This window comes from Somniosus microcephalus, chromosome 1, assembly GCF_052327205.1.
Source record: "Somniosus microcephalus isolate GS21.2 chromosome 1, FLI_Smic_1.0, whole genome shotgun sequence".
Taxonomy (NCBI): Eukaryota; Metazoa; Chordata; class Chondrichthyes; order Squaliformes; family Somniosidae; genus Somniosus; species Somniosus microcephalus.
The window spans coordinates 430765041-430790313 of record NC_140987.1 but is presented as its reverse complement, the minus strand read 5'-3'; the positions used below and the strand labels follow the sequence as shown (position 1 = coordinate 430790313).

Below are 25273 nucleotides of genomic sequence, written 5' to 3'. Positions count from 1 at the left end.
AAAGGTAAGTTTATTTTTAGCCCCGTTAGAAAATGTAATTAATTTTTTCAAAAATTTAAATTATTGTTTAAAATAGTTATTTCATGTAATTTATAGTTATTTTAAAAATGTGATTTAAAAAAATTTTATTTGAAGTTTTAGTGATGTTTTGGGGCTTATAGTATTTACAGGTTTGGCAGCTCTTCCTGTCAAACTTATGAATGAAGCATTCCCTGCTAGCAGTGGCTCTCCATGGCCCACGTGATCCCAGGGGACGCATCGAACTAACTGCGCCCCTGGGATACGCAAGCACTGCGCGCCGGCAGTTGGAGCAGGCCCAGGATCGGAATCCCACGCGGGCCCACAGCTCAACGGCCGGCGCGCTAGGTAAGTGCAGGTCGGGGGCTTGCACCAGCAGGAAGCCCCCGACCCGAATTTCTGGGCCATTAATGATATACTTTCTGACACACTCAATTTTGTCAAGTTGTTACAGTGGAAATGGTCTGATAAAACACAAAACACAAAAAAGGTAATTTCAAGGGTAAACCTACTTAATTTAAATTTCTAAAGGTGATTGAGGGGCGAGGGAGGGGCTGGGGGAAAGGGTTCAGGATGAAAGGCAATGAAGGTGGTTTTTAAACAGTTCACTTGGGGATATAAGGAAAAAATCAAATAAACACTGTGGCAGTGTGAAGGACATGTTCTACTCTGAGAACAGTGCTCAGAATTGCAGCACGTAGAAATGCAATAAAATAATGATGGCAATAACGTTGTTTCTTCTCCCTTGGCACAAAGCTTTCTTTTATAGAAATCTAACAAAAACACTCAATTGGCATAATTTAAAAAAATATATAAAGACAGTACTATTTCCATTTAAAAAAAGTAAATGTTTCATCACTGAATGTGAAATTTCGACTGCCAACACATTATTGGAATCTCTAAGAAACAAGTCAATTCTGAAGTTAATGTTTTGGGTTCAACGTTTATAGCTTTTTTTATTATCTCTATTTAGAGGTTGCTCATTGTTTGCAAATGCTTCAGAAGAAACTGATGCATACTGGCAGAGAGTGGAGTATTGATATATATTGTGGGAGGAAATCTCTTAAATTAAAAAAAAAAAGGTTGCAGAGTTCGGTTTTATCAACTTGTTTCAGATATTCAAGATCCTCTCATCTAACAACCTGCAGGAGACAGGGTCAAAGGCACTGAAATGCCACAGTGAATATGAACTCAATGAAATTCCTTTGTCCACTATTTTAACCGAGATATTAACCTGCTTATTCGTATTTCCTTAAATGGATACATTTTTTAAAATGTATTAATTCACATAGAAACATAGAAGATAGGAGCAGGAGTAGGCCATTCGGCCCTTCGAGCCTGCTCCGCCATTCAATGCGATCATGGCTGATCATCCAAATTCAGTACCCTGTCCCTGCCTTCTCCCTATACCCCTTGATCCCTTTAGCCTTAAGAAATATATCCAACTCCTTCTTGAATATATTTAATGTATTGGCCTCTACTGCCTTGTGTGGTAGAGAATTCCACAGGTTCACCACTCTCTGGGTGAAGAAATTCCTCCTCATTTCTGTCCTAAATGGCCTACCCCTTATCCTTAGACTGTGACCCCTGGTTCTGGACTCCCTGACCATCGGGAACATCCTTCCTGTATCTAGTCTGTCCAGTCCTGTCAGAATTTTATAAGTTTCAATGAGATCCCCTCTCATTCTTCTAAACTCCAGCGAGTACAAGCCCAATCGACCCAATCTCTCCTCATACGTCATTCCTGCCATCCCAGGTATCAGCCTGGTGAATCTTCGCTGAACTCCTTCCATGGCAAGAACATCCTTCCTCAGATAAGGCGACCAAAACTGCACACAATACTCAAGGTGTGGTCTCACCAAGGCCCTGTACAACTGCAGCAAGACATCCTTGTTCCTGTACTCAAACCCTCTCGCTACGAAGACCAACATACCATTTGCCTTCCTAACCGCCTGCTGCACCTGCATGCTTACCTTCAGCGACTGGTGCACAAGGACACCCAGGTCTCGTTGCACGTCCCCTTCTCCCAATCTATTGCCATTCAGATAATAATCTGCCTTCCTATTTTAGCCACCAAAGTGGATAACCTCGCATTTATCCACGTTATATTGCATCTGCCATGCTTTTGCCCAATCACCCAACCTGTCCAAATCATCCTGGAGTTTCTCGGCATCCTCCTCACAGCACACACGCCCACCCAGCTTTGTGTCATCTGCAAATTTGGAGATATTACATCTAGTTCCCTTGTCTAGATCATTAATATATATTGTGAATAGCTGGGGCCCAAGGATCGATCCCTGCGGTACCCCACTAGTCACTGCTTGCCACTCGGAAAAAGACCCGTTTATTCCAACTCTTTGCTTTCTGTCTGCCAACCAGTTCTCTATCCAAGTCAATACCTTGCCCCCAATCCCATGTGCCTTAACTTTACACGCTAATCTCTTATGCGGGACCTTATCGAAAGCCTTCTGAAAGTCCAAATACACCACATCCACTGGTTCTCCCTTATCTATTTTACCAGTTACATCCTCAAAAAATTCCAGTAGATTAGTCAAGCACGATTTACCTTTTGTAAATCCATGTTTGATGCGCCATCAATTACTCAAAAGACTGAGGTTGAGCGAGTAACAATCAGGCTTTTATTAACTAAAGAATGAAGGTCTTGTCTCGAGTGGTCGACCCGTCCAGAATACTAAGGGACTGGGAGGTAGTCACTTATATACCTGGAATAGTGGGAGGAGTCAGCCGAGGCATGTCCAGACCTGTACCTAGTGGAATACACATACAGACACAGACAGGTATGACAGTGGTTTACCACAATGTTGACTTTGTCCGATCCTGTCACTATTTTCCAAGTGCTCTGCTATTACATCTTTTATAATGGACTCTAGCATTTTCCCCACTACCGATGTCAGGCTTACCGGTCTGTAATTCCCCGTTTTCTCTCTACCACCTTTCTTTGAATAGTGGGGTAACATTAGCTACCCTCCAATCCATGGGTACTGTTCCAGATTCCATCGAATGCTGGAAGATGATCAGCAAAGCGTCAACTATTTCTAGGGCCACTTCCTTAAGTACCCTAGGATGTAGATTATCAGGCCCTGGGGATTTGTCGGCCTTCAATCCCATCAATTTCCCTAACACCATTTCCCTACAAATACTGATTTCTTTCAGTTCCTCCCTTTCACCGGACCCTATGTTCCCCGACATCTCTGGGAGGTTATTTGTGTCCTCCTTTGTGAAGACAGAACCAAAATATGTATTTAATTGGTCAGCCATTTCTTTGTTCACCATTATATATTCACGGGATGTGGGCATCGCTGGCAAGGCCAGCATTTATTGCCCATCCCTAATTACCCTTGAGAAGGTGGTGGTGAGCTGCCTTCTTGAACCGCTGCAGTCCGTGTGGTGTTAGGGGGGGAAGTTCCAGGATTTTGACCCAGTGACAAATGCACCCATAAAAGTAGCAGACTAAGGAATTTCAGATTCTCTGCTTTTCAAGCCCAATTCTGCAACACCAGAGATACCCCACCATGGTCTTTATGTAACTTTTTAACCCAGTGGAATATGCCAATGATGGCGGGGGTCGGGGGGGGTGTTGGGAACACAGTCAGAAGACTGGTTTAATAAGAGAACTTGAACCATTAGGACACCAGAATACAATGCTTCCACAGCAACAACTGGATAAGGGAAGGGAATCTAATGCTCCATGGATGTTTTAGCATATGCTCAATAGAAACAGAAAGTTCTGGGAATCCCCAGAATAGACTGTTTCGGAACGAACAAGGCAGATGCTGCCAATCAATACTAGGGGCTGTTTAGTTTTAAGACAGTGTCCACTTAGTGGCTCCTCTTGCACTAAAAAAACATGTAGTGGCAGGTAAATAAATTCTCACTCAAGGTAGCTTTCCAGTAACCCTGGTTAATTTTACAACAACCCCGCTGGTATGGCAGAGAGTGGAGCTGGTCTCCACATTCAGCAGCTGAGTTCAAGTCATCTTGTGCCTGCTCAAACTGATTCATCCACTTCCCCACACCCTGTGTTAAGTAATGGACAAAGCATTGTTAACTAAGTGAGCAAAGTATTAAAACTCACTGATATCTTCAATAACTACAGTATTATCCATGGAAATGTAAACTGCCAGAGCATTCCAGTCGTCAAATAAGGCAAGCTTCCTGTGAAAAAAGAAACATTCAGCTTGTACATTTCTATCTGGAGGGAAGAACGGAAAGGGGGAAAATGGATACTTAGGAATGATTACACAAAGCAGGAAAATATTAGATATAAGCCAGTAATTGAGAAAAATACATTTTTAGTTTCTTCATAATACACACCAGTTGACACTTCCATTAGACTACGACCTTGCAGTCACTTTGGGATATTTTATTACACCATTAAGGATACTGTAAAGGGTCTGTGTTGGTTCTAATCCCCATGAGGCGGCAGGCAGGGGAGTTTGTACCTCCATGACTGACATCTAAGGAAATTGAGCCACCTGTTGTTTATTTAGAAACGGTGCTACTCTAAAATGGAACAATTTAAAATACGTTGGGTGGTGGGGTGGGCAATATGGTGGTTTAGGCATTGGCCTTTCGCCTCTGGGACCTGGGTTCTTATCTAGCCCAGACTGATGTGACATTCTCCTCTGTCTGTTGGCTGTAAGGGCGCAATGTAAAATAAAGTTTGGGAGTACTTGCCCAGTTCTAAATGGAAATAGCCCCAAACTATCCTTATTTGCCAGATTCACTCAAAGAGGCCACAGGTTGGCTTGTATGCAGAATGGAAAAATGCCACACTAGTGCAGTAGGGAATTTTTTTTATGTTGAGGTTGAGGTATATGTTGGGGCAGAGTAGCGGGAACCCTACTCTGCTTCTAACCATGAAATAGCTGACCTGGGATGCTTGATTCTGACACTATGGGGGTAATTTTAAACCCCACCCACGACCGGCAGGAGAGGGTCGGGGTCGGGGGGGGGGGGGTGTTAAATTGGTAAATATGTGAAACCCGACCCTAACCCGCCGCGAACGTGCCTATTTCCAGCTTAACCGCGGCAGGTTTGGGGGCGTCCGAGTAACCCGCTCTGGAGAGGCGGGTCCATAATTATAATATTTAAATGAGGTTCTGTTCCTCAGATTTTGGGAGCCATTTGAGTTTTACAGCTGTGGATCAGGTTTCCCAAGGCGAGGCAGGCAGGAGCTGCCGGCTGCACTAGGTAAGTGCTTTTTAGAGCACTGCATGTGGGCCAGGAGGAGCAGGAGTGCTTCTCCCAGCCACTCAAGCAAACCTGCTGCCGCGATTTGCCTCCCTGCCCGCGATCTAACGACCACCCCCCACAATCTACAGACTCCCCCCACCCCCCGCGATCTTCATACCCCCCTCCCCACCACTATGCCCCGATCTTTCCCTTCCTCCTTGCTGCCGCGCTCCGAGCCACCCCACCATGCCTCAATCGTTTATAATTGCCAGGAAAGTCTCCAGCGGTCCCTGGCTGCGGCCTTCTACCACTGCTTTGTCGCCCGGCAGCCGGCCAGCCTTTTAATCTGGCCGGCTATCGGGTGGGAAATGAAATAAAAAATGCTAATGAGGTCCTGCCGTTAAATTCAGCAGGACCTTGGCCTTCCCGGCTGCAAACACTCACCCCCGCTCCCTCCCGCAAATATTGGGGCCTATATGCCCAAAATGCTCCATTCCCCAACACTAACCTTGACGAGCACACAACTTACACAAAAAGAGAGTCAACAAAAATAAGTGCTAAACAGAGGATGTTAAAGATCAACTTGAGTGTTTGTAAAAGTTAGATGGAACATTCCCTCCCTTATTCTGAATTTTCACTTACTTTAATACTTGGGCCACTGTGTTGGGTCCGTACCATTCCCCAACAGATTTACCCTCTCCCACTCCCATCTGAGCTGTTAGAAAAGGAAGACAAGGAAAATGTTAGAATTCAGTCAGGACAACCATTAGTATGCATCACAAATTCTGACACAAAACGATTTAATCCAGTAAGTGATGGTTGTGTCTATTTGCAACACCAGATTTTTGATTGGTCCCCTTGGAGGACAAGACTAGATTTCTGATTGGTCCCCTTGGAGGACAAGACACACCCAACAGTTTGTCTGGAATGTGTAATTTGATCCTGCCTGCTGGAGAGTAATCAAGATTTCTATAATGTGTAATTTGATCCAGTCATTGTCAGGCAGGCTACTGAGTTCACAGTGCTAACACTACGGCTTTCAGAAAACAGACAGGGCTCACCCTCCTGGGTTAGGAGCACTCGCAGTGTTCACACTGCCGAGTTCAGGTAGGAAGGGGTGAGGCCATGGAGGGATTTTAACATGAGGGTGAGAATTTTAAAATCAAGGTGTTGGTGGTCAGTGTTTTGGTTGCGTGGCCCATTCAATACACAAAACTCCGGTTCAAAAGCCGGTAAGTGGCCTGCGCAGGACCTCCAGACAGCTTAGCGGGAACGTCGTTGGTGGACCATGAGCCAATGTAGGTCAACGAGCACAGGGGTGATGGGTGAATTGGACTTGCTGTGTGTTAGGACACGGACAGCAGAGTTTTGGATGAGCTCAAGTTCATTGAGGGCGGAGGATGGGAGGCGGGCCAGGAGAACATTGAAATAGTCGAGTCCGGCAAATAACACATAAATGTAATGTTATGCAGGACCAACACTGAATACGCTCTCATTTTAAAAAATTCATTCATTCATTGCCCATCCCTAGTTGCCCTTGAGAAGGTGATAGTGAGCTGCCTTCTTGAACCGCTGGGGGTTGGGGGAGGAGAGGGAGGAGGTGGTGCAGGTGTAAAGGGGGCGGGGGTGGAAGAATGTGACCCAGGCCTAACAGAGGGCAGGAGAACGTGATCCATCTTCCCATCCAATGTTCCCCATAATTTTCATTGGTTGAGCAGCCCCTTTAAAGGGGCTACGGGTGTTGTTCCCATCTGGATACGTTCTTGCTCTCCTCCCACACCCCCCTCCTTTAGACCTGGATCACGTTCTTCCCCCCTCCCTACTGTTCTAACCGTGCTCCCCACCCCCTCCACAAGTCCTGACCACCTCTCCCCGAGTTCTTGACCTCCCCCCCCCCCCTCGGAGTTCCTGACCTTCTACGAGCTCTTCTCTCCCCTCTCCGAGCTCCTCTCTCCCCGCTCCTCTCTCCCCTTGCAAGCTCCTCTCTGAGCTCCTCCCCCCCTCTTCGATCCCGTCTCCTCTCTCTTCCCCTTTGATCCCCTCTCCTCTCTCTTCCCCTTCGATCCCCTCTCCTCTCTCTTCCCCTTCTATCCCCTCTCCTCTCTCTTCCCCTTCGATCCTCTCTCCTCTCTCTTCCCCTTCGATCCTCTCTCCTCTCTCTTCCCCTTCGATCCTCTCTCCTCTCTCTTCCCCTTCGATCCCCTCTCCTCTCTTCCCCTTCGATCCTCTCTCCTCTCTCTTCCCCTTCGATCCCCTCTCCTCTCTTCCCCTTCGATCCTCTCTCCTCTCTCTTCCCCTTCGATCCCCTCTCCTCTCTCTTCCCCTTCGATCCTCTCTCCTCTCTCTTCCCCTTCGATCCTCTCTCCTCTCTCTTCCCCTTCGATCCTCTCTCCTCCCCTTCGATCCCCTCTCCTCTCTTCCCCTTCGATCCTCTCTCCTCTCTCTTCCCCTTCGATCCCCTCTCCTCTCTTCCCCTTCGATCCCCTCTCCTCTCTTCCCCTTCGATCCTCTCTCCTCTCTCTTCCCCTTCGATCCCTTCGCCTCTCTCTCCTCCCCCCCCTTTGATCCCCTCCCACCACTTCGATCCCCTCTCCTTCCTCCCGCCCTCCCAGCTGATCCCGAGGAAAGTATTCCAGTGCAGGCCGCGGTACCGTTTGGTACTGCGCATGCGTGACCGGATTGAGTGCGCATGAGCGACCAGATCGAGTGCATACACAGTACCAAACGGTGGCGCATGCGCAGAGGGACCAGAAATCCGTGGAATCACAGTGGATCGTAACCTCCAATAAGGCTCAAATTTAAAACAGCTAGTTTACAATTCTTTTGTAGCACAGCCAATTGATTGGTTATCCAACTCTAAACAGACACAATTAGCCTTTTCTGGCATTTTCTATTTGGATCAGAAATTCTGTACAATAAGTTTGAATGACAGATGGTTCAGCCCAATCCCATGCTTCGGTCTGGCATCAAAAGATACTGCCCATATTACTGAAACCCTGAATTTGGATTAACCATTTGAGGATAGTACCAGAAGTAACAAATCTACATTCTAAAAATTATAAATTCCCTCTAACCCTCACTTAGTGACAAAGCAGACTCCCATTCAGAATTCAGAGTTTGTGTCAATGCCTTGAATGATATTCAACTCAAGTTTCCAGTGAGCTGGTTGTAGGGTCAGGTGCTGTACGGAGTGTCTCAAGGTTATAAAGCGCCCCATCATGGGCAGCAGTGGTAGCAAGATGACTAATTCTCTGACTAACTGTGCCGGGACATTGTATGCCAGCAATCCTGCATGCACCCAGTTCTGAGCAGGTCAATAAATATTGACATGAATTCTCCCAAAAATATTCACACTGCACTGTTAATTTAGAACACATTCAATAAATGCTATAAATACAAATGCTATCGAGAAGTGTAAGGAGTTCAAAACTGCAGCCTGTCCTTTCTTCACCTACTTATCCTGAGGGAAGGGCTGTTACCAGTATAGACAGAACCTTTCTTGTTCAGGTTACAAGAAAAACTTATACTATTCCCCCGCTTTCCTCTCCCCCCTCCCAACCACCACACACACACTGTCCACCGTTCCTCAACAAACAGAGTGGGCAACTAGCCAGCTCCCAGCCTACCGACCATAGAGCACATATACCAGAAACGCTGTTTACGGAGGTCACGGTCGATCATCAAAGACCCTACCCACCCCAGCCACAGTCTGTTCGCCCTCCTGCCATCTGGGAGACGCTACAGATGCATTCGCACCCGAACGACCAGATTTAGGAACAGCTTCTTTCCCAGGGCTGTCATCCTACTGAACTCCAAAAAATATATATTCCACTGAGAAGAAAAGGGTGTAAAAGAAAAGACAGCCATCCATGGCTAAGTAAAGAAATTAAGGATAGTATTCGACTAAAAACAAGGGCATATAAGGTAGCCAAATCTAGTGGGAGGATAGAGGATTGGGAAAACTTTAAAAGACAGCAAAAAATAACAAAAAGATTGATTAAGAAAGGGAAGATAGATTATGAAGGTAAATTAGCAAAAAATATAAAAACAGATAGTAAGAGTTTTTATAGTTATATAAAAAGAAAAAGGGTGGCTAAAGTAAATGTTGGTCCCTTAGAGGATGAGACCGGGAAATTAATGGTGGGAAATATGGAGATGGCAAAAACACTGAATGAATATTTTACATCAGTCTTTACAGTAGAAGACACTAAGAATATCCCAACACTGGACAAACAGGGGGCTAAAGGGGGGGAGGAGCTAAACACGATCAAAATCACTAAGGAAGTGGTACTCGGTAAAATAATGGGACTCAAGGCGGATAAATCACCTGGACCTGATGGCTTACATCCTAGGGCCTTGAGGGAAGTGGCGGTAGGGATTGTGGATGCATTGGTAATAATTTTCGAAAACTCCCTGGACTCGGCAAAGGTCCCGGCAGACTGGAAAACTGCAAATGTAACACCCTTATTTAAAAAGGGCAGTAGACAGAAGGCTGGAAACTATAGACCGGTTAGCCTAACATCTGTGGTAGGTAAAATTTTGGAGTCCATTATTAAGGAGACAGTAACAGGACATTTGGATAATCATAATTTAATAGGACAAAGTCAGCATGGTTTTATGAAGGGGAAGTCATGTTTGACAAATTTGCTGGAGTTCTTTGAGGAAGTAACGTATAGGGTGGATAAAGGGGAACCAGTGGACGTAGTGTATTTAGACTTCCAAAAGGCATTTGACAAGGTGCCACACAAAAGATTATTGCTTAAGATAAAAAATCACGGGATTGGGGGTAATATTCTGGCATGGATAGAGGATTGGCTATCTAACAGAAGGCAGAGAGTTGGGATAAATGGTTCGTTCTCAGACTGGCAATCAGTAACTAGTGGTGTTCCGCAGGGGTCAGTGCTGGGTCCCCAACTCTTTACAATCTATATTAACGATTTGGAGGAGGGGACCGAGTGTAACATATCAAAGTTTGCAGATGATACTAAGATGGGAGGGAAAGTAGTGAGTGAGGAGGACATAAAAAACCTGCAAGGGGACATAGACAGGCTAAGTAAGTGGGCAGAGATTTGGCAGATGGAATACAATACTGGAAAGTGTGAGGTTATGCACTTTGGCAGGAAAAATCGTAGAGCAAGTTATTATCTTAATGGCAAGCAACTGGAAAGTACTGAAGTACAAAGGGATCTGGGGGTCCTGGTGCACGAAACTCACATGGTTAGTATGCAGGTGCAGCAAGTGATTAAGAAGGCCAATGGAATGTTGGCTTTCATTGCTAGGGGGATAGAATATAAAAATAGGGAGGTATTGCTTCAGTTGTACAAGGTATTGGTGAGACCGCACCTGGAATACTGCGTACAGTTTTGGTGTCCATACTTAAGAAAGGACATACTTGCTCTCGAGTCAGTACAAAGAAGTTTCACTCGGTTAATCCCGGGGATGAGGGGATGGACATATGAGGAGAGGTTGAGTAGATTGGGACTCTACTCATTGGAGTTCAGAAGAATGAGAGGCGATCTTATTGAAACATATGAGATTGTGAAGGGGTTGGATCGGGTGGATGCGGGGAAGATGTTCCCGACGATGGGTGAAACTAGAACTAGGGGGCATAGTCTTAGAATAAGGGGCTGCTCTTTCAAAACTGAGATGAGGAGGAACTACTTCACTCAGAGGGTGGTAGGTCCATGGAATATGCTGCCCCAAAAAGCTGTAGAAGCTACATCATTACATAAATTTAAAACAGAAATAGACAGTTTCCTAGAAGTAAAGGGAATTAAAGGTTACGGGGAGCGGGCAGGAAATTGGACATGAGTCTAGGTTCGGATCGGTCATGGCCCTGTGGGTAGCGGAGCGGGCCCAGGGGCCGTGTAGCCTGATCCTGCTCCTATTTCGTGTGTCTAATTCTGTTAGATTCAGGAGATGGTTCTGGGATCGTGGATTGGCGGTTAGGATCAGATCAGCCATGATCTTATTGAATGGCGGAGCAGGCTCGAGGGGCCGATTGGCCTACTCCTGCTCCTATTTCTTATGTTCTTATGTTCTTATGTAAAGCCTGCACATCTGCCAATGCACTTTATTATGGTTATGTTTATGTTAATATACTACAAGCCAAATGTATGTTGAATGTTTAAATGTCTTAATCCAAATGTACACTCTCGGGAGCCGCAAGCCTACATTTCGTTGTACTGCACTTGTGCACTAACAATGACAATAAAGTTGATCATGATTATTATGATGATCTGTTCTTGAGTCAGACACTTTGATTAATATTACAGTAGGATATGATATGCACTCCAGTGGTGCCTCCCTCTCAGTATGCAATCTGTTTGATGCTTCCACTAAATGATACGCCTTCGAATAGGAGATCATTATGTGGGGAAAAACTGGATTGGTCCAGAATTGCACCACTCCATGCTAGTAAGTTACCATCATGTTATCCATGAACTTTCTTCCTAATTTCCAGTGGTCTTTGGAGGTTTGTGTCAAAGAGGGCAGGTGGGTAAATTCATCCCAGGCATTCATCAAGCTACTCTATGCCAGTTGATAGGAGGCACAAAGGTCTCCACTCAGCACCACACCACAGAAATATGGATGAGATCAGGAACTCAGCAGAGCAGAGAAAATTCAACCTGCCTTCCATGACTGCAATCTGCTACACAACTATTTTCTAGTTAGGCTTAACTTCCCCCCACCCAATCTTCTCTTTGAGTCTTCTGAAGGTGCCAACTTTTGCTGGGGTCCAGTTTCACAAGCAGCAGCAGCCCTCCAGCTCCAGTGTTATACTTGATACGTGAGCCCAGGTACTAAGGACGTGATTTTGTCAATGGGTGCGGGGTGGGAGCGGGTCAGGTGGTTTCCGGCTTCCAGTCCCGCCCCCAACTACAATGGCCCACACACATGATTTTACGTTGATTGACCTTGTTAAGTCTGCCCTGCGGGCTTGCTGGCCAATTAAGAGGAAGCCGGTCAGATGACGTCATTTGATGACGCGTCATCTGCCGGTTTTCTTAAACGGACCACGCACAATTTTTTTTTTTTGACAGCTCATTTTTCAGTGTTTGACAGCATTGAGGTGCTGCAAACACTGACAATCACTGTACAAAGGTGAGCTCTTGCACCCAGGCTCTCCAATGACTCCCCCCATAGGCTGGAACAGATGGCAGCTGCAGGTGAGGTGACAGGAGCGATCTGTCACTGGTGAGAGAAGTTCTCCCAATGAGGTGGAACTGGACATCGTTTTCAAAACTTGTTACCTAAAGAAATTGTAAATGCATTAAAAATGATCTTCCCAACATTTTCTTACCTCTGAGACTCACCAGTGCACCTTTTTATCCTTCACACCACTTCTGCAGCTGTCATCAATGCAGATACATTACAACTGACTCACATCACGCCACACTTACCTGGCGTGGTGTCCGGACGTCAGGAAGCCCAAGGCAGAAGTGACAAAATTAAAAAATAGCCTGTCAACTACTCTGAACTACCTGTTAACAGGCAGGTAATTGGCTTTAATCCTCTTCCCGCCGCTAGGTGTTGGGTCAATGCGCAAATCGGGGACCCGACACTTGGGAAAATTTGGAGGCGGGTTGACGGTGGGATCGGACCCCGCCGTCAATCAAAATGATTTTAACCTTTGACCCGCCCTCTCAGTGCTGATAAAATCGCGGCCTAAGTGTTGGCTTGCTATTCAAATGTACCAGAATTTACAAGCATTACTCAGCAGGGATTATTGCAGAACAATCGGCTGAGATAAGCAAGTTCAGTCCAACCTAACCTCAGGCCTACTGGTCGCTACGGCTTAATGCTATACCAGACATTGCTGTTAATCATTTGCCGATTGAGAAAACCCAAACTTTGAGATGGACCTTCACCATTAAAAGTGTCTCAATAACTTAGAGCAGAGCAGGAAGTAAAACTATGAAGAGCACAGTTAATCTCAGTTTCACAGGTTTTTACAGGAAATTAATCGTAACCAGCTTTGTGCACAAAATTAAACGGCCCTGACATCCATCACACTGCTGTGCCAACACGCTTCCCAGGAATTTCTCTCCTACATGCTTAGCAGCGCCACCAGCAGGTAAACGGTATATTGCAGTTATTTACAAACAATTCAAGCAGAGTAAAGAAAACCTCCATGATGGAAATGGTTACATAAAATTATAGAACGTTAACAGTATAAAACAGGCCATTCAGCCCATCAACTCAGCACGTGTTTTCCTCCATTTATGCCACTTAATCTAATCCCACTCTTCTGTTCACTCTCTATACCCTTTAACAACCCTCTCTTTCAAGCAACTACCTCATTTCATTTTTAAAATAATATGGACTTTGCATTGGCAACAATTTGTGGCTGAGATTCGACATTCCAACAGTCCTGATGGTAAAGAAACGCCTGGTCAGGCACCACGAGAAGCACACGGCACCCACCCACCAGTATCCCACACCAGAATATATAGGTAAGAGGCGCTCCTACCTCTAGCTGTCCAAGGAGCAGTGCTTGCAAAGTTTACAGTTCACACAGAAAACTGTTATCAAGTTATGCCATGTGCTACAACCCCAACCTGCAACCCACCTCCACAAGAGGTACCACACTATGAAAGGGTTCCACTTTCTCAATGTGCACTTCCGTTGTGCTATGCCGGAGAATTTCAATTTGGAAAAGAAAAAAGTGTTAAGGACACCTCGATGCTAACAGTTAGTGTATTTATATATTTTTGGAGGGCGGAGCGAATGTGCAATGAATTCTTATTTATGGTTTTACAGTTGTAAAACAAAAACACTTGTTGTCTCCCTTACCCATTTGATGAATCGAGTAACAACTGTCCTTCCTGTCCAGAAAACACTGCAGAATCCGGTGGTACTGCTCAGGCTGACGTTTGCCTTTCTCCCATCGCCAATCTGCAACAATACCATTCAATTAACCAACTAACAAAACATATAAACACACGTAAAAATAACAGTTGAAAATAACTTTAAAAAAGTGAGTGTCCTCAATTGAAAGACTACTTGCCAAGTATTAACTGTAACACCTGCTAGTTTCAGTATTTCTGTTTAGAACAGGATAGTTGGTAAGAAAAATCAGCTGAGAGGAATTACTTGGCCCTGACTGTTGGTGAAGCTGAATTAACACCAGTGGAGGCACAGTCATTAACACTGTCCCGAGTCTGACAGCTAAATTAACACATTATAAACCAATGGTTTTCTCCGGGTGCTCCGGTTTCCTCCCACAGTCCAAAAATGTGCGGGTTAGGTTGATTGACCATGATAAAAAAAATTGACCCTTAGTGTTAGGGGGGATTAAATACGTGGGGTTACGGGGATAGGGCTTGGGTGGGATGGCTGTCGGTGTAGGGACCGGGTACTAGGGTTTGGATGATCAGCCATGATCTCGTTGAATGGCGGAACAGGCTCGAAGGGCCGAATGGCCTACTCCTGCTCCTATCTTCTATGTCTATGTCAATGTATAACTGTTCTTCATCTCCACCCCTTGGACTTGAAGGAGCGAAGATGGGGCCACACCGGGGGAATGACCAGGATGGTAGAGAATAAGGGCTAAAAATTGAGTAGCGCCCCAATTGAGGCGCTAACTTCGCCGGGGCGCTAAAAATAGAGTGGTTGCGCCCCAAGAGGGAAGCGGGGCGATACTGGAAGCGCCCCGCATCCCTCTTGGGGCGCTGCGAGTGAATATCGTGGCGCTACGTGCTGCAGCGCCACACGTTGCAGCACGTCGCGCCGCGTTATTGCAGGCCTTCCTCCCCTTCTTAAAGGGGAGGGGCCTTGTGCAGCGCGACCTGGGGCCCAGCTGGACCCCCGGGGATCGGGAGTGCAGGCAAAAGAGCCCGGTACTCAAGAGAAGTGCCGGGCTCTTGGAGCGCAGCCGGCACTCCGCTGGGGCGGGGGCGGGGGGGGGGGGGTTCAGGAGGCCGGGGACGGGAGCGCAGGCAGGTGGCCAGCAACAAAAATGGCCGCCTGCACCTCGACTTTAAATTGTGCCTCCCCGGCCGCAGGTACGCCCCCCTGACCCTGTCGGACATAGCGTCCGGCGGTAAATCAGGGGGCGCTCCCGAAGATTGCGGCCGGGGCGTGAGTGGGGCGCTGCGCACACCAGTGACGTCATCGCCAGCGGCGCAGCGCTACCAGTTAGCACCACCACTAACCTCCCGCTGAATTTTGCGGGAGGCGTGGGCAGTGCCACGCCCGGGCACTAGTTGGTTTGCGCCCCACTTAGCGCCCTCTTAAGGCGCTAACGGGTGGCACTACCAACTGAATTTTTCCCCCTAAGGGTTTTACTGGGAACAAAGACATCAAAGATGGAAGTGAGGGGGTAGCTGAACAGATCGACAGCTGCAGAAGTACCATGGTGAATGGAGGCCCAAAGGCTAGACAACTGAAAGTTTGAAAGTGCAGTTGTAAGTGACTCCTGTGGAGTTGGTGGGGGCGGGGGGGGGGGAGGAAGTTGGAGTTTTTTCCAGGGGCTGCGCAGAAGGAAGTGGTGTTGGAAGGGGTAGGGGGATATGGGTGAACAGGGACACAAGGAAGTGGTCGAAGATGGCACTGCCTGCGATTGAGACAATGGGAGTATGGAGGCCATGTGAGATGGCAGGGTCGAGGGGGTGGCCATGAGTATTGGTAGGTTATATGGAGCGGGAGTACAGGAGGGAAGTGAAATCAGAGGAGAGAGTGAAAAGTGAGTTGAGATGGAGACTGAAATCACTGAAGATGAAGAGGCACACAGTACAAAGACCGAGGGAGGAAACAGGGAGGATATCTTGAGAAGAAACTTGGGGTAAGGTTTGAGGGGGGGCATGGTAGAGAAGGATTTTAAAAGAGAGACGAGAGGGCTGGTACTAGGTAAGGTACTCAAAAGAGGAGAAGGTGCCAGGGGTCATTGGGGGGGCGCGGAGGCCAGGGTGTGATTTGGTGATAAGGGTGACAGCACCACTGTGGTGGTTTAGGCAGGCAGGTGATGGAAAGTACAGCCAGGCAGGTAGGCTCAGTAAAGGGCAAGGTGTTATCACCCATGAGCCAAGTTACTGTCAAAGCTATGAAGTCAATGAATTATTCACAATAAGGTTGTGGATGGCTGTACAGCCCTGTGAGTGAGTGACCTGTTAATTTCTCCTATTTTTCACTGACCAGGTCCCTCTGTGAGGCAGGGCAACCTGCTCCATGACCTCTCCTATTGACCTCTAGGCTGTTTACAAGATCTGCCTGGGCATGATTCTCTCCCTCTGCAGAGTGGTGAAAAAGAGGGAGGCCCTGGACTTCATTTAGCATTTCCTCACAGTGCCAAGACTATTACCTCACTGAGCAAAGGATTCCAAGAGTGAACCCGAGCCCAAAGCTTGTGCTCCAACTCAGTGTGACACTCATCTGACTCAGTCTTTATACAGTTCAGGTTTTTGTGATGAGATGTGATGGCATAGTGGTTAGCACTGTTGCCTCACAGCACCAGGGACCCGGGTTCGAATCCGGCCTTGGGCGACTGTCTGTGTGGAGTTTGCACATTCTCCCCGTGTTTGCGTGGGTTTCCTCCGGGTACTCCGGTTTCCTCCCACAGTCCAAAGATGTGCGGGTTAGGTTGATTGGCTATGATAAATTGACCCTTAGTGTTAGGGGGATTAAATATGCGGGGTTACGGGGATCGGGTGGGATATGTGTTGGTGCAGGCTCGATGGGCCGAAATGGCCTCTATCTGCACTGTGGGGTTTCTGTGATTCTGTGAAGTTACCGTAAAGACTCACCTATCCCTAGGTGTTTGCATATTAATGCTTGTGCCAGGATCATCTGTCCGCAGCGCAGCATACATCCCCAGCCAGCATCAGATGAGGGGCCGGTCCCCCCTGTGTGAACAAGAACAGAGGATTTACTATACACGCAAGTGTGAGCAAGCTGCTGCCGACATGATGATTCGCTTTTGGATGTGAATACAGGTAGACTATCCTTTATCTGGACTTCCGAAAACCGAAACCCTCTAAAAACCGAAGGTTTTTTCGGTCAGCGTAAGTCCAGCGTAAGTCGTGCGCACGACCCCCCCGCCGACCCCGACCGTAAGTCGGCGGGGGTCGGGGTCGGCGCCGGCGGGGGTCCGTGGGGGGGGGGGGGGGCGGCGGGGGTCGGGGCCGGCGAGGGTCCGCGGGGGGGGGGGGGTCGGGGCCGGCGGGGGTCGGGGTCGGGGCCGGCAGGGGACCGCGGGGGGGGGGTCGGCGGGGGGGGGGGGGGTCGGGGCCGGCGGGGGTCCGCGGGGGGGGTCGGCGGGGGTCGGGGCCGGCGGGGGTCCGCGCGGGGGGGGGGTCGGCGGGGGTCGGGGCCGGCGGGGGTCCGCGGGGGGGTCGGCGGGGGGGGGGGGGGGGTCGGCGGGGGTCGGGGCCGGCGGAGGGGGGGGTGGCGGGGGGTCGTGCGCACGACCCCCCGCCGACCCCCCCGCGGACCCCTGCCGACCCACCTTCCGAAATCCGAAATTCTCCGAAAACCGAAACACAGCTGGTCCCGAGGTTTTCGGATAAAGGATAGTCTACCTGTATCTAATCCTTTTAGACTATTTACATTTTTTAATATATATAAAATATACATACACACATAAAATAGTGTAATTTTCCTACAATATGGTTATCATTTTTAATGTTTTTATATTTTTCGCTGTCCCTTTAATAAGTGTTGGCTCATTGAAAAACATACAAAATTACACATAAATATTCCAACAATAACACAGCCATCTAGATACACATGCTAAATGCTATGGTAGAATGTGATTTTATATATACAGACTTGCATTTATATAACATGTCATCATATCTCCCTGAAACTTCTTGAATTGTTTGCAGCCTTTGACACGGTTGACCACTCCATCCTCCTCCAACGCCTCTCTACTGTCGTCCAGCTGGGTGGGACTGCACTCGCCTGGTTCCATTCTTATCGATCTAATCGTAGCCAGAGAATCACCTGCAACGGCTTCTCTTCCCGCTCCCGCATCGTCACCTCTGGTGTCCCCCAAGGATCTATCCTTGGCCCCCTCCTATTTCTCATCAGCATGTTGCCCCTTGGCGACATCATCCGAAAACACAGCGTCAGTTTCCACATGTACGCTGACGAAAACAGCTCTACCTCACTACCCCTTCTCTCGACCCCTCCACGGTCTCTAAATTGTCAGACTGCTTGTCCAACATCCAGTTCTGGATGAGCAGAAATTTTCTCCAATTAAATATTGGGAAGACCGACGCCATTGTTTTTGGTCCCCGCCACAAACTCCGTTCCCCAGCCACTGACTCCATCCCCCTCCCTAACATCAGTCTGAGGCTGAACCACACTGTTCACAACCTCGGTGTCATTTTTGACCCTGAAATGAGCTTCCACCCACATATCCGCAGTATAACGAAGACCGCCTACTTCCACCTCCGTAACATCGCCCGTCTCCGCCCTTGCCTCAGCTCATCCGCTGCTGAAACCCTCATCATGCCTTTGTTACCTCTAGACTTGACTATTCCAACACACTCCTGGCTGGCCTCCCACATTCTACCCTACATAGACTTAAGGTAATCCAAAACTTGACTGCCCATGTCCTAACTCGCACCAAGTCCCGTTCACCCATCACCCCTGTGCTCACTGACATTGGCTCCCGGTTAAGCAACGCCTCGATTTCAAAATTCTCATCCTTGTTTTCAAATCCCTCCATGGCCTCGTCCCTCCCTCTTTCTGTAATCTCCTCCAGCCCCACAAGCCCGAGATATCTGCGCTCCTCTAATTCTGCCCTCTTGAGCATCCCTGATTATAATCACTCAACCTTTGGTGGCCGTGCCTTCTGTTGCCGAGTCCCTAAGCTCTGGAATTCCCGGCCTAAACCTCTCCACCTCGCTACCTCTCTTTCCTCCTTTAAGACACTCCTTAAAACCTACCTCTTTGACCAAGCTTTTGGTCACCTGCCCTAATTTCTCCTTATGTGGCTCAGTGTCAAATTTTTTGTCTTATAATGTTCCTGTGAAGCACCTTGGGACGTTGTACTACGTTAAAGGTGCTATATAAATACAAGTTGTTGTTGTTGTTGAACCCTCTCAAACAATTTCACACACCATGGATTACTTTAAAGTGTAATAACTATTGTTATGTAGGCAAATAGAGGCATTTTGCACAGAGCACAATCTCACACACAGCAATCAGATGAATGACAGTTAGTGTTGATTGAAGGACAAATGTTGGCCAGGACTCTAGGAATACCCCTTGCTCTTAGAATAGTGCCATGGGGTCCTTAAAGTCCACCTGAATCCCCAGTGCAGGCAGATGGGCCTCAGTCTAATGTCTCTTTCAAAGAATTGGTTCTCCGACAATGCAGCGCTCCCTTAGTACTGCACTTGAGTATCAGTCTAGATTATCTTCTCTGGTCCTGGGGTGGGGCTTGAACGACAACCTTTTGACTCAAATGAGTCAATCTTGCTTTATTCAATGTTCCAGGCCAATGACACTATGTTTTTGATGCAGTTTTGTCAATGGGGTTACAGTTTTGTCAATGGGGTTAGTTTTGTCAATGGGGTTACAGTTTTGTCAATGGGGTTACAGTTTTGTCAATGGGGTTACAGTTTTGTCAATGGGGTTACAGTTTTGTCAATGGGGTTACAGTTTTGTCAATGGGGTTACAGTTTTGTCAATGGGGTTACAGCTTTTATGATCAGGATTAACCCATTTGATTTACTCTGGTCACATTGATACTGGACTAACACTATAGCTGGTGATAATAATGTAGGAAATTACTGTTAATAATGTCCTACATTACCAAAATGTACACAGCGGGGCTTGCCATCTTCTGTGTTATTTCAAGATCAAGTTCAATGACAGATACAGTAATCATTGTCTTTGTTCTTGCACAATGAATAATCTGGGGGCAGATTAAATCAGTGGACACCAGATCCCAAGCTCATTTTTGATAAGTGGACTTTCAGGAAAATTAATTCCACACCCTTGATTTAGATCTTGCAGAGCATAGAAAGTGCATCATGGAGGAGAATCAAACCCATCCTTTGAGCATAAAGGAATATTCACAAAGCTGCCAATTCTGCAGGATTTGAGGAAGCACACACTTCTGAAACCCAAATTAAGTGCACAGCCTTCTAAAACTATGCATCCATACAATATCCCATTTCTTTCATGTCTCCCAAGGTACTCTCTGAACAAGAGGATGGGCAGGCAACCTGCTGCCAGACTTACGTCATTCTCTGCTGGCAATCTCAACCTAGTTCCTATCGAACACAAGTCCGTAACACAAATACCCCGATAATTTAGCACAAATTAGTAATCTCATTCAGAACCCATAAGAACAGCTGGAGTGGGAAGTAGAAATGTCACACTGGTGCAAGCAGAGGTGCTCTTCTGAGATTAAGGTTAAGGCAGATCATTGGGTTACACCAAAGGAAGCTTTCCGCAAGTAACAAATACACTGTGCTGCCAGGTAGCAGGATTTGACAAAGAGTTACATCGAATTTACAGCACAAAAACCAGGCCGATCGTCCCAGCTGCTCTATGCCGGTGTTTATGCTCTGCACGAGCCTCCTCGCATTCTACTTCATCTAACGCTATCAGCATATCCTTCTATTCCTTTCTTCCTCATGTACTTATCTAGCCTCCCCTGTCTAGATATGACTAACATCAGTGATTCCTGAAGAGGCAACAAACACCTGCGGTGACGCCCAGCCACGTTTTCTAGTCGATTGAAAATAGGTTTGCCAGTTGACCTGATTGTTCTTGGGAGGGAACAAGGAAAAGCTACAGGTATCTTCACAACCAACAGACTTGGTTTATTTGGAACCAAGATCACATGTGAATATCAATTCTTTATGCCAACATCTTTCAGTGTGTTATGTTTTGGAAAATCATTGAGTCCCATCATCTCTCTGTCTTTGCCGAATGCAGTATCTTACCAGGTGATCATGAAGCTCTTATTTATGAGTGTGCTGTAAGAGACCATGGTAATGTTTACAGTTTAAACATCTTTGGCAAGTGGTTCAGAGCTACAGCAGAGTGGCAGTAAGCTAGCTGGCACAAACAATTCCCTACACACCTGATCTGAGGTGTCTTGGAGAGGTGATTACTGAATGTCAAGCATTTTCCACAGGTGAAAGATGTCCAAAAACCCTAGATGCCTTGGATACACAATATCCAGCTAACCAGCACCAGCCTTCTCTCAGATAGGGAAAATCTATGGGTTGGAGAGGATACAGTCAAGTTGGGGCAAATTAAGAGAATAAATAATAAAATTTTACGGAGTGACTGCTGCCAATGACCGAAAGCTACGCAGAAGCATACTGCGCATTAACCTGGAACCGGAAGCATGATGTTCTGTATTTTCCCCAGAGCCCACTCTCTCCCTGGCATTTTTCCCCAGAGCCTGCTCCCTCCCTGGCATTTTTCCCAAGAGCCCACTCCCTCCCCGGCATTTTTCCCTAAAGCCCGTTCCCTCCCCGGCATTTTTCCCTAAAGCCCGCACCCTCCCTGGCATTTTTCCCTAAAGCCCGCTCCCTCCCCGGCATTTTTCCCCAGAGCCCGCTCTCTCCCCGGCATTTTTCCCCAGAGCCCGCTCCCTCCCCAGCATTTTTCCCCAGAGCCCGCTCTCTCCCCGGCATTTTCCCCAGAGCCCGCTCTCTCCCCGGCATTTTCCCCAGAGCCCGCTCTCTCCTCGGCATTTTCCCCAGAGCCCGCTCTCTCCTCGGCATTTTCCCCAGAGCCCGCTCTCTCCCCGGCATTTTCCCCAGAGCCCGCTCTCTCCCCGGCATTTTCCCCAGAGCCCGCTCTCTCCCTGGCATTTTACCCAGAGCCCACTCTCTCCCCGGCATTTTCCCCAGAGCCCGCTCTCTCCCCGGCATTTTCCCCAGAGCCCGCTCTCTCCCTGGCATTTTCCCCAGAGCCCGCTCTCTCCCCGGCATTTTCCCCAGAGCCCGCTCTCTCCCGGGCATTTTCCCCAGAGCCCGCTCTCTCCTCGGCATTTTCCCCAGAGCCCGCTCTCTCCTCGGCATTTTCCCCAGAGCCCGCTCTCTCCCCGGCATTTTCCCCAGAGCCCGCTCTCTCCCTGGCATTTTCCCCAGAGCCCACTCTCTCCCCGGCATTTTCCCCAGAGCCCGCTCTCTCCCCGGCATTTTCCCCAGAGCCCGCTCTCTCCCCGGCATTTTCCCCAGAGCCCGCTCTCTCCCCGGCATTTTCCCCAGAGCCCGCTCTCTCCCCGGCATTTTCCCCAGAGCCCGCTCTCTCCCTGGCATTTTTCCCCAGAGCCCGCTCTCTCCCCGGCATTTTTCCCCAGAGCCCGCTCCCTCCCCGACATTTAATTTTTTCATTTTTAGCGAGCCCGCCCCTGTAACGAGCCGGGAGCCCGCATGCGCAGAATGCTTCTATGCAGCTTCCAGGTCATTGGCAGCAGTTGCATCCAAAATTTTAAGCCTCCCTATGTTGGGAACTTTTCAGGAGAGCACGACGTACCCCATGTGCACTAAGAAAGTATTAGGAAGATGGGTCAACTTGGCTCAGTTGGTAGCACTCTTGCCTCTGAGTCGGACGATTGTGGGTTCAAGTCCCACTCCCAGTGTTGTGCACAGAATTCTCGCTCCCATTTTCTCCCCCAATGCTTCCCTCCTTGAAGACAGTTATGGATCCAAAGGTAACATTCTGAAGGGCAGTGACAGCCTTCAGTAGCTCACTCATCTGGCTATTCTCATGCATGAGCCTATTCAGTGAGGATTGGCGGGCCCTTCAAGCATAGGGATCACCACACTGAGTCCCATCCTATCCTATTTCCTCATTCAGCGGGTGATGAATCTTTGGAATTCTCTACCCCAGAGGGCTGTGGATGTTGAATCGTTGAGTATATTCAAGGCTGAGATACATAGATTTTTGGACTCTAGGGGAATCAAGGGATATGGGGATTGGGCGGGAAAGTGGAGTTGAGGTCGAAGATCAGCCATGATTTTATTGAATGGCGGAGCAGGCTCGAGTGGCCGTATGGCCTACTCCTGCTACTAATTCTTATGTTCTTAAATCATTCCCTTATGCCAAGCAAGGTGGCACTGCAATCTATCTTAGAAGTGGGAGGCAATGACAAGCTGTGACAACAGGAGGATGACTAAATGTCTCATTTGTTGATCTTTGGGGTGGGGGGGGGGGGGGCGAAGGAGGATCTCCACAGGAAGATCCAAGACACAGTGCAGTGATAGGGTTAGCTGCAATGGACTTGAGCCCCTACAGTAATATGATTGGACTAAAGAACAAGCCCAGAAGGTAAGTGTTAAAAGATGCTGTATAAATGCAAGTTATTGTTGCCTAGTCGAGAAAAGGGACCATTCCAAAAGTGGGGAGGGGGGAGGGGGGGTTACCTCTTCCACCTGGGCCTTTTAATGTCACATCACAAATCGCATTCACCTACTGAGCTACTGGGCAGTGGGGCCCCAGCCATGCTGATTACAGTCAGAATACTCACCAATTGGGGAGAACTTCTTCCTATACGTAAACCAAAGCCTTGACTTCACGTCTGACAAGAGTTCAGATCTTTCTGTTAGAAGAAAAGGAAACATTAGATACTAGGTACCCAGGATCAAGCAACACATTCCCCTGCTCTCCAAGTGATGAAGTACAGTTGTGCCAATAGCTTTACAGACTGCTGTTAAGATAAATTGTGCAAGGCCAACTGAAGTTACACGCTGGTGCAGTGAGGAATTTACTATACAATAACACTCCAACTGAAATTATTCATGCTTTCCCCATTTACTATCATGCATTTATATAGCCTTTCACGTTCTCAGGACATCCCAAAGCACTTCAGAACCAATGAAGTACTTCTGAAGTGTCGTTACGCTACTTATGTAGGCAAATGTGGCAGCCAATTTATGCACAGCAAGGTCCCACAAACAGCAATGAGATAAATGACCAGATACAGGAAACTCTGGTTTATCCGGAGGTTGTATGTCCAGAAACCTCGATCTACCGGCAGAAATCAGGAGCCGTTTTGTTAGGTTTTTTTTCTTCTTGTGGCTTTGTTTTCAACAGTCGGGCTCTGGAAAGTCTCTCTGAAGCTGTTGCTAAGCTACAGAGACGCTTCCAAGGTACGGGCCGACTGTTTACAAGCTGTTGCTAAGCAACAGTGTTTGTTGTCAGATACGGAGATGAAAACCTCCGTATGCTTCAACATTAACTTTGTATGTCCGGCAGTTTTGATAGATCGGCAACAGCTCGGTCCCGTCGGTGCCGGATATAACAAAGTTTCCTGTAATCTGTATTGGTGGTGATGGTTGAGGGATAAATGTTGGCCAGGACATCAGGAGAACTCCCCTGTTCCTCTTTGAATAGTGCCATGGGATCTTTTACATTAACCTAAGCAGGCACAGGGCCTTGATTTAACATCTCATCCAAATGACTCAAGTCTCTGGAGTGGAGCTTGAACCCATGATTTTAGACTAAGACAAGAATGCTACCACTGAGCTAAAGCTTACAACTTTAATATGGTAGTACTACCACCTACAGCCAGGCGTATGGAAATAAAGTGCCAGGGGTGAACCGGATATACAGATGTTGACCCCAAATTGTGCCAAACTATTATTTTTGTTTTGTCTTTGGAGTTATGGGGCTGGCTTTTGTCAGCCCCGAGGAGGCGGGTATGGGGGTGGGACTGCCGGTAAAGTTGCAGAATTTGGGGGCGGCTAGCAAACCCGCCCCCAACCCGCCTCCGTGCCCTCTTGCCAGGAGGCGGGAAGCCGTCCTGCCCCGGGTCCCGTCTCCTCGAGGCGGGAAAGGGATTAAAGCCTATTAACTGCCTGTTAACAGGCAGAAAATAGGATTATCCCCATTTTTAGCTCCAAAGTGCAGGCTTCCCGACCTCTGGGAACCCCGCCAGGGTGTAGGAGACGAGAAGGAGGTCTGCGGGGGTCGGAGAGGTCTGAAAGTGCGATGTAGAGGTGAGTGATGGGTGCAAGTGGGGAGTGGTAAGTATGTAAGTTGAGTGTAGTGTTATAAAATGTTCACTTACCTTTGTTTCTGCCTACAGCCTTCAGCCGCTGTGGAGCTGGAGTCCCGACATCTCCATTGTAGATATCAC

General features: G+C 47.8%; 1 protein-coding gene across 2 annotated transcripts in view; it reads right to left on the bottom strand.

Annotated features, from left to right (window-relative positions):
• atg4a (autophagy related 4A, cysteine peptidase) overlaps positions 1-25273 on the bottom strand; it is a 48729-nt gene that overhangs the window by 17064 nt on the left and 6392 nt on the right. For both annotated transcript variants that reach the window (XM_086000618.1, XM_086000609.1), the window contains exons 3-7: positions 23663-23734; positions 16959-17057; positions 14011-14112; positions 5857-5929; positions 4115-4194 (exon numbers count right to left, since the gene is read on the bottom strand). In XM_086000618.1, coding sequence (XP_085856744.1) covers positions 4115-4194; positions 5857-5929; positions 14011-14112; positions 16959-17057; positions 23663-23734 — 426 coding nt within the window. The remainder of the gene's footprint in view (positions 1-4114; positions 4195-5856; positions 5930-14010; positions 14113-16958; positions 17058-23662; positions 23735-25273) is intronic.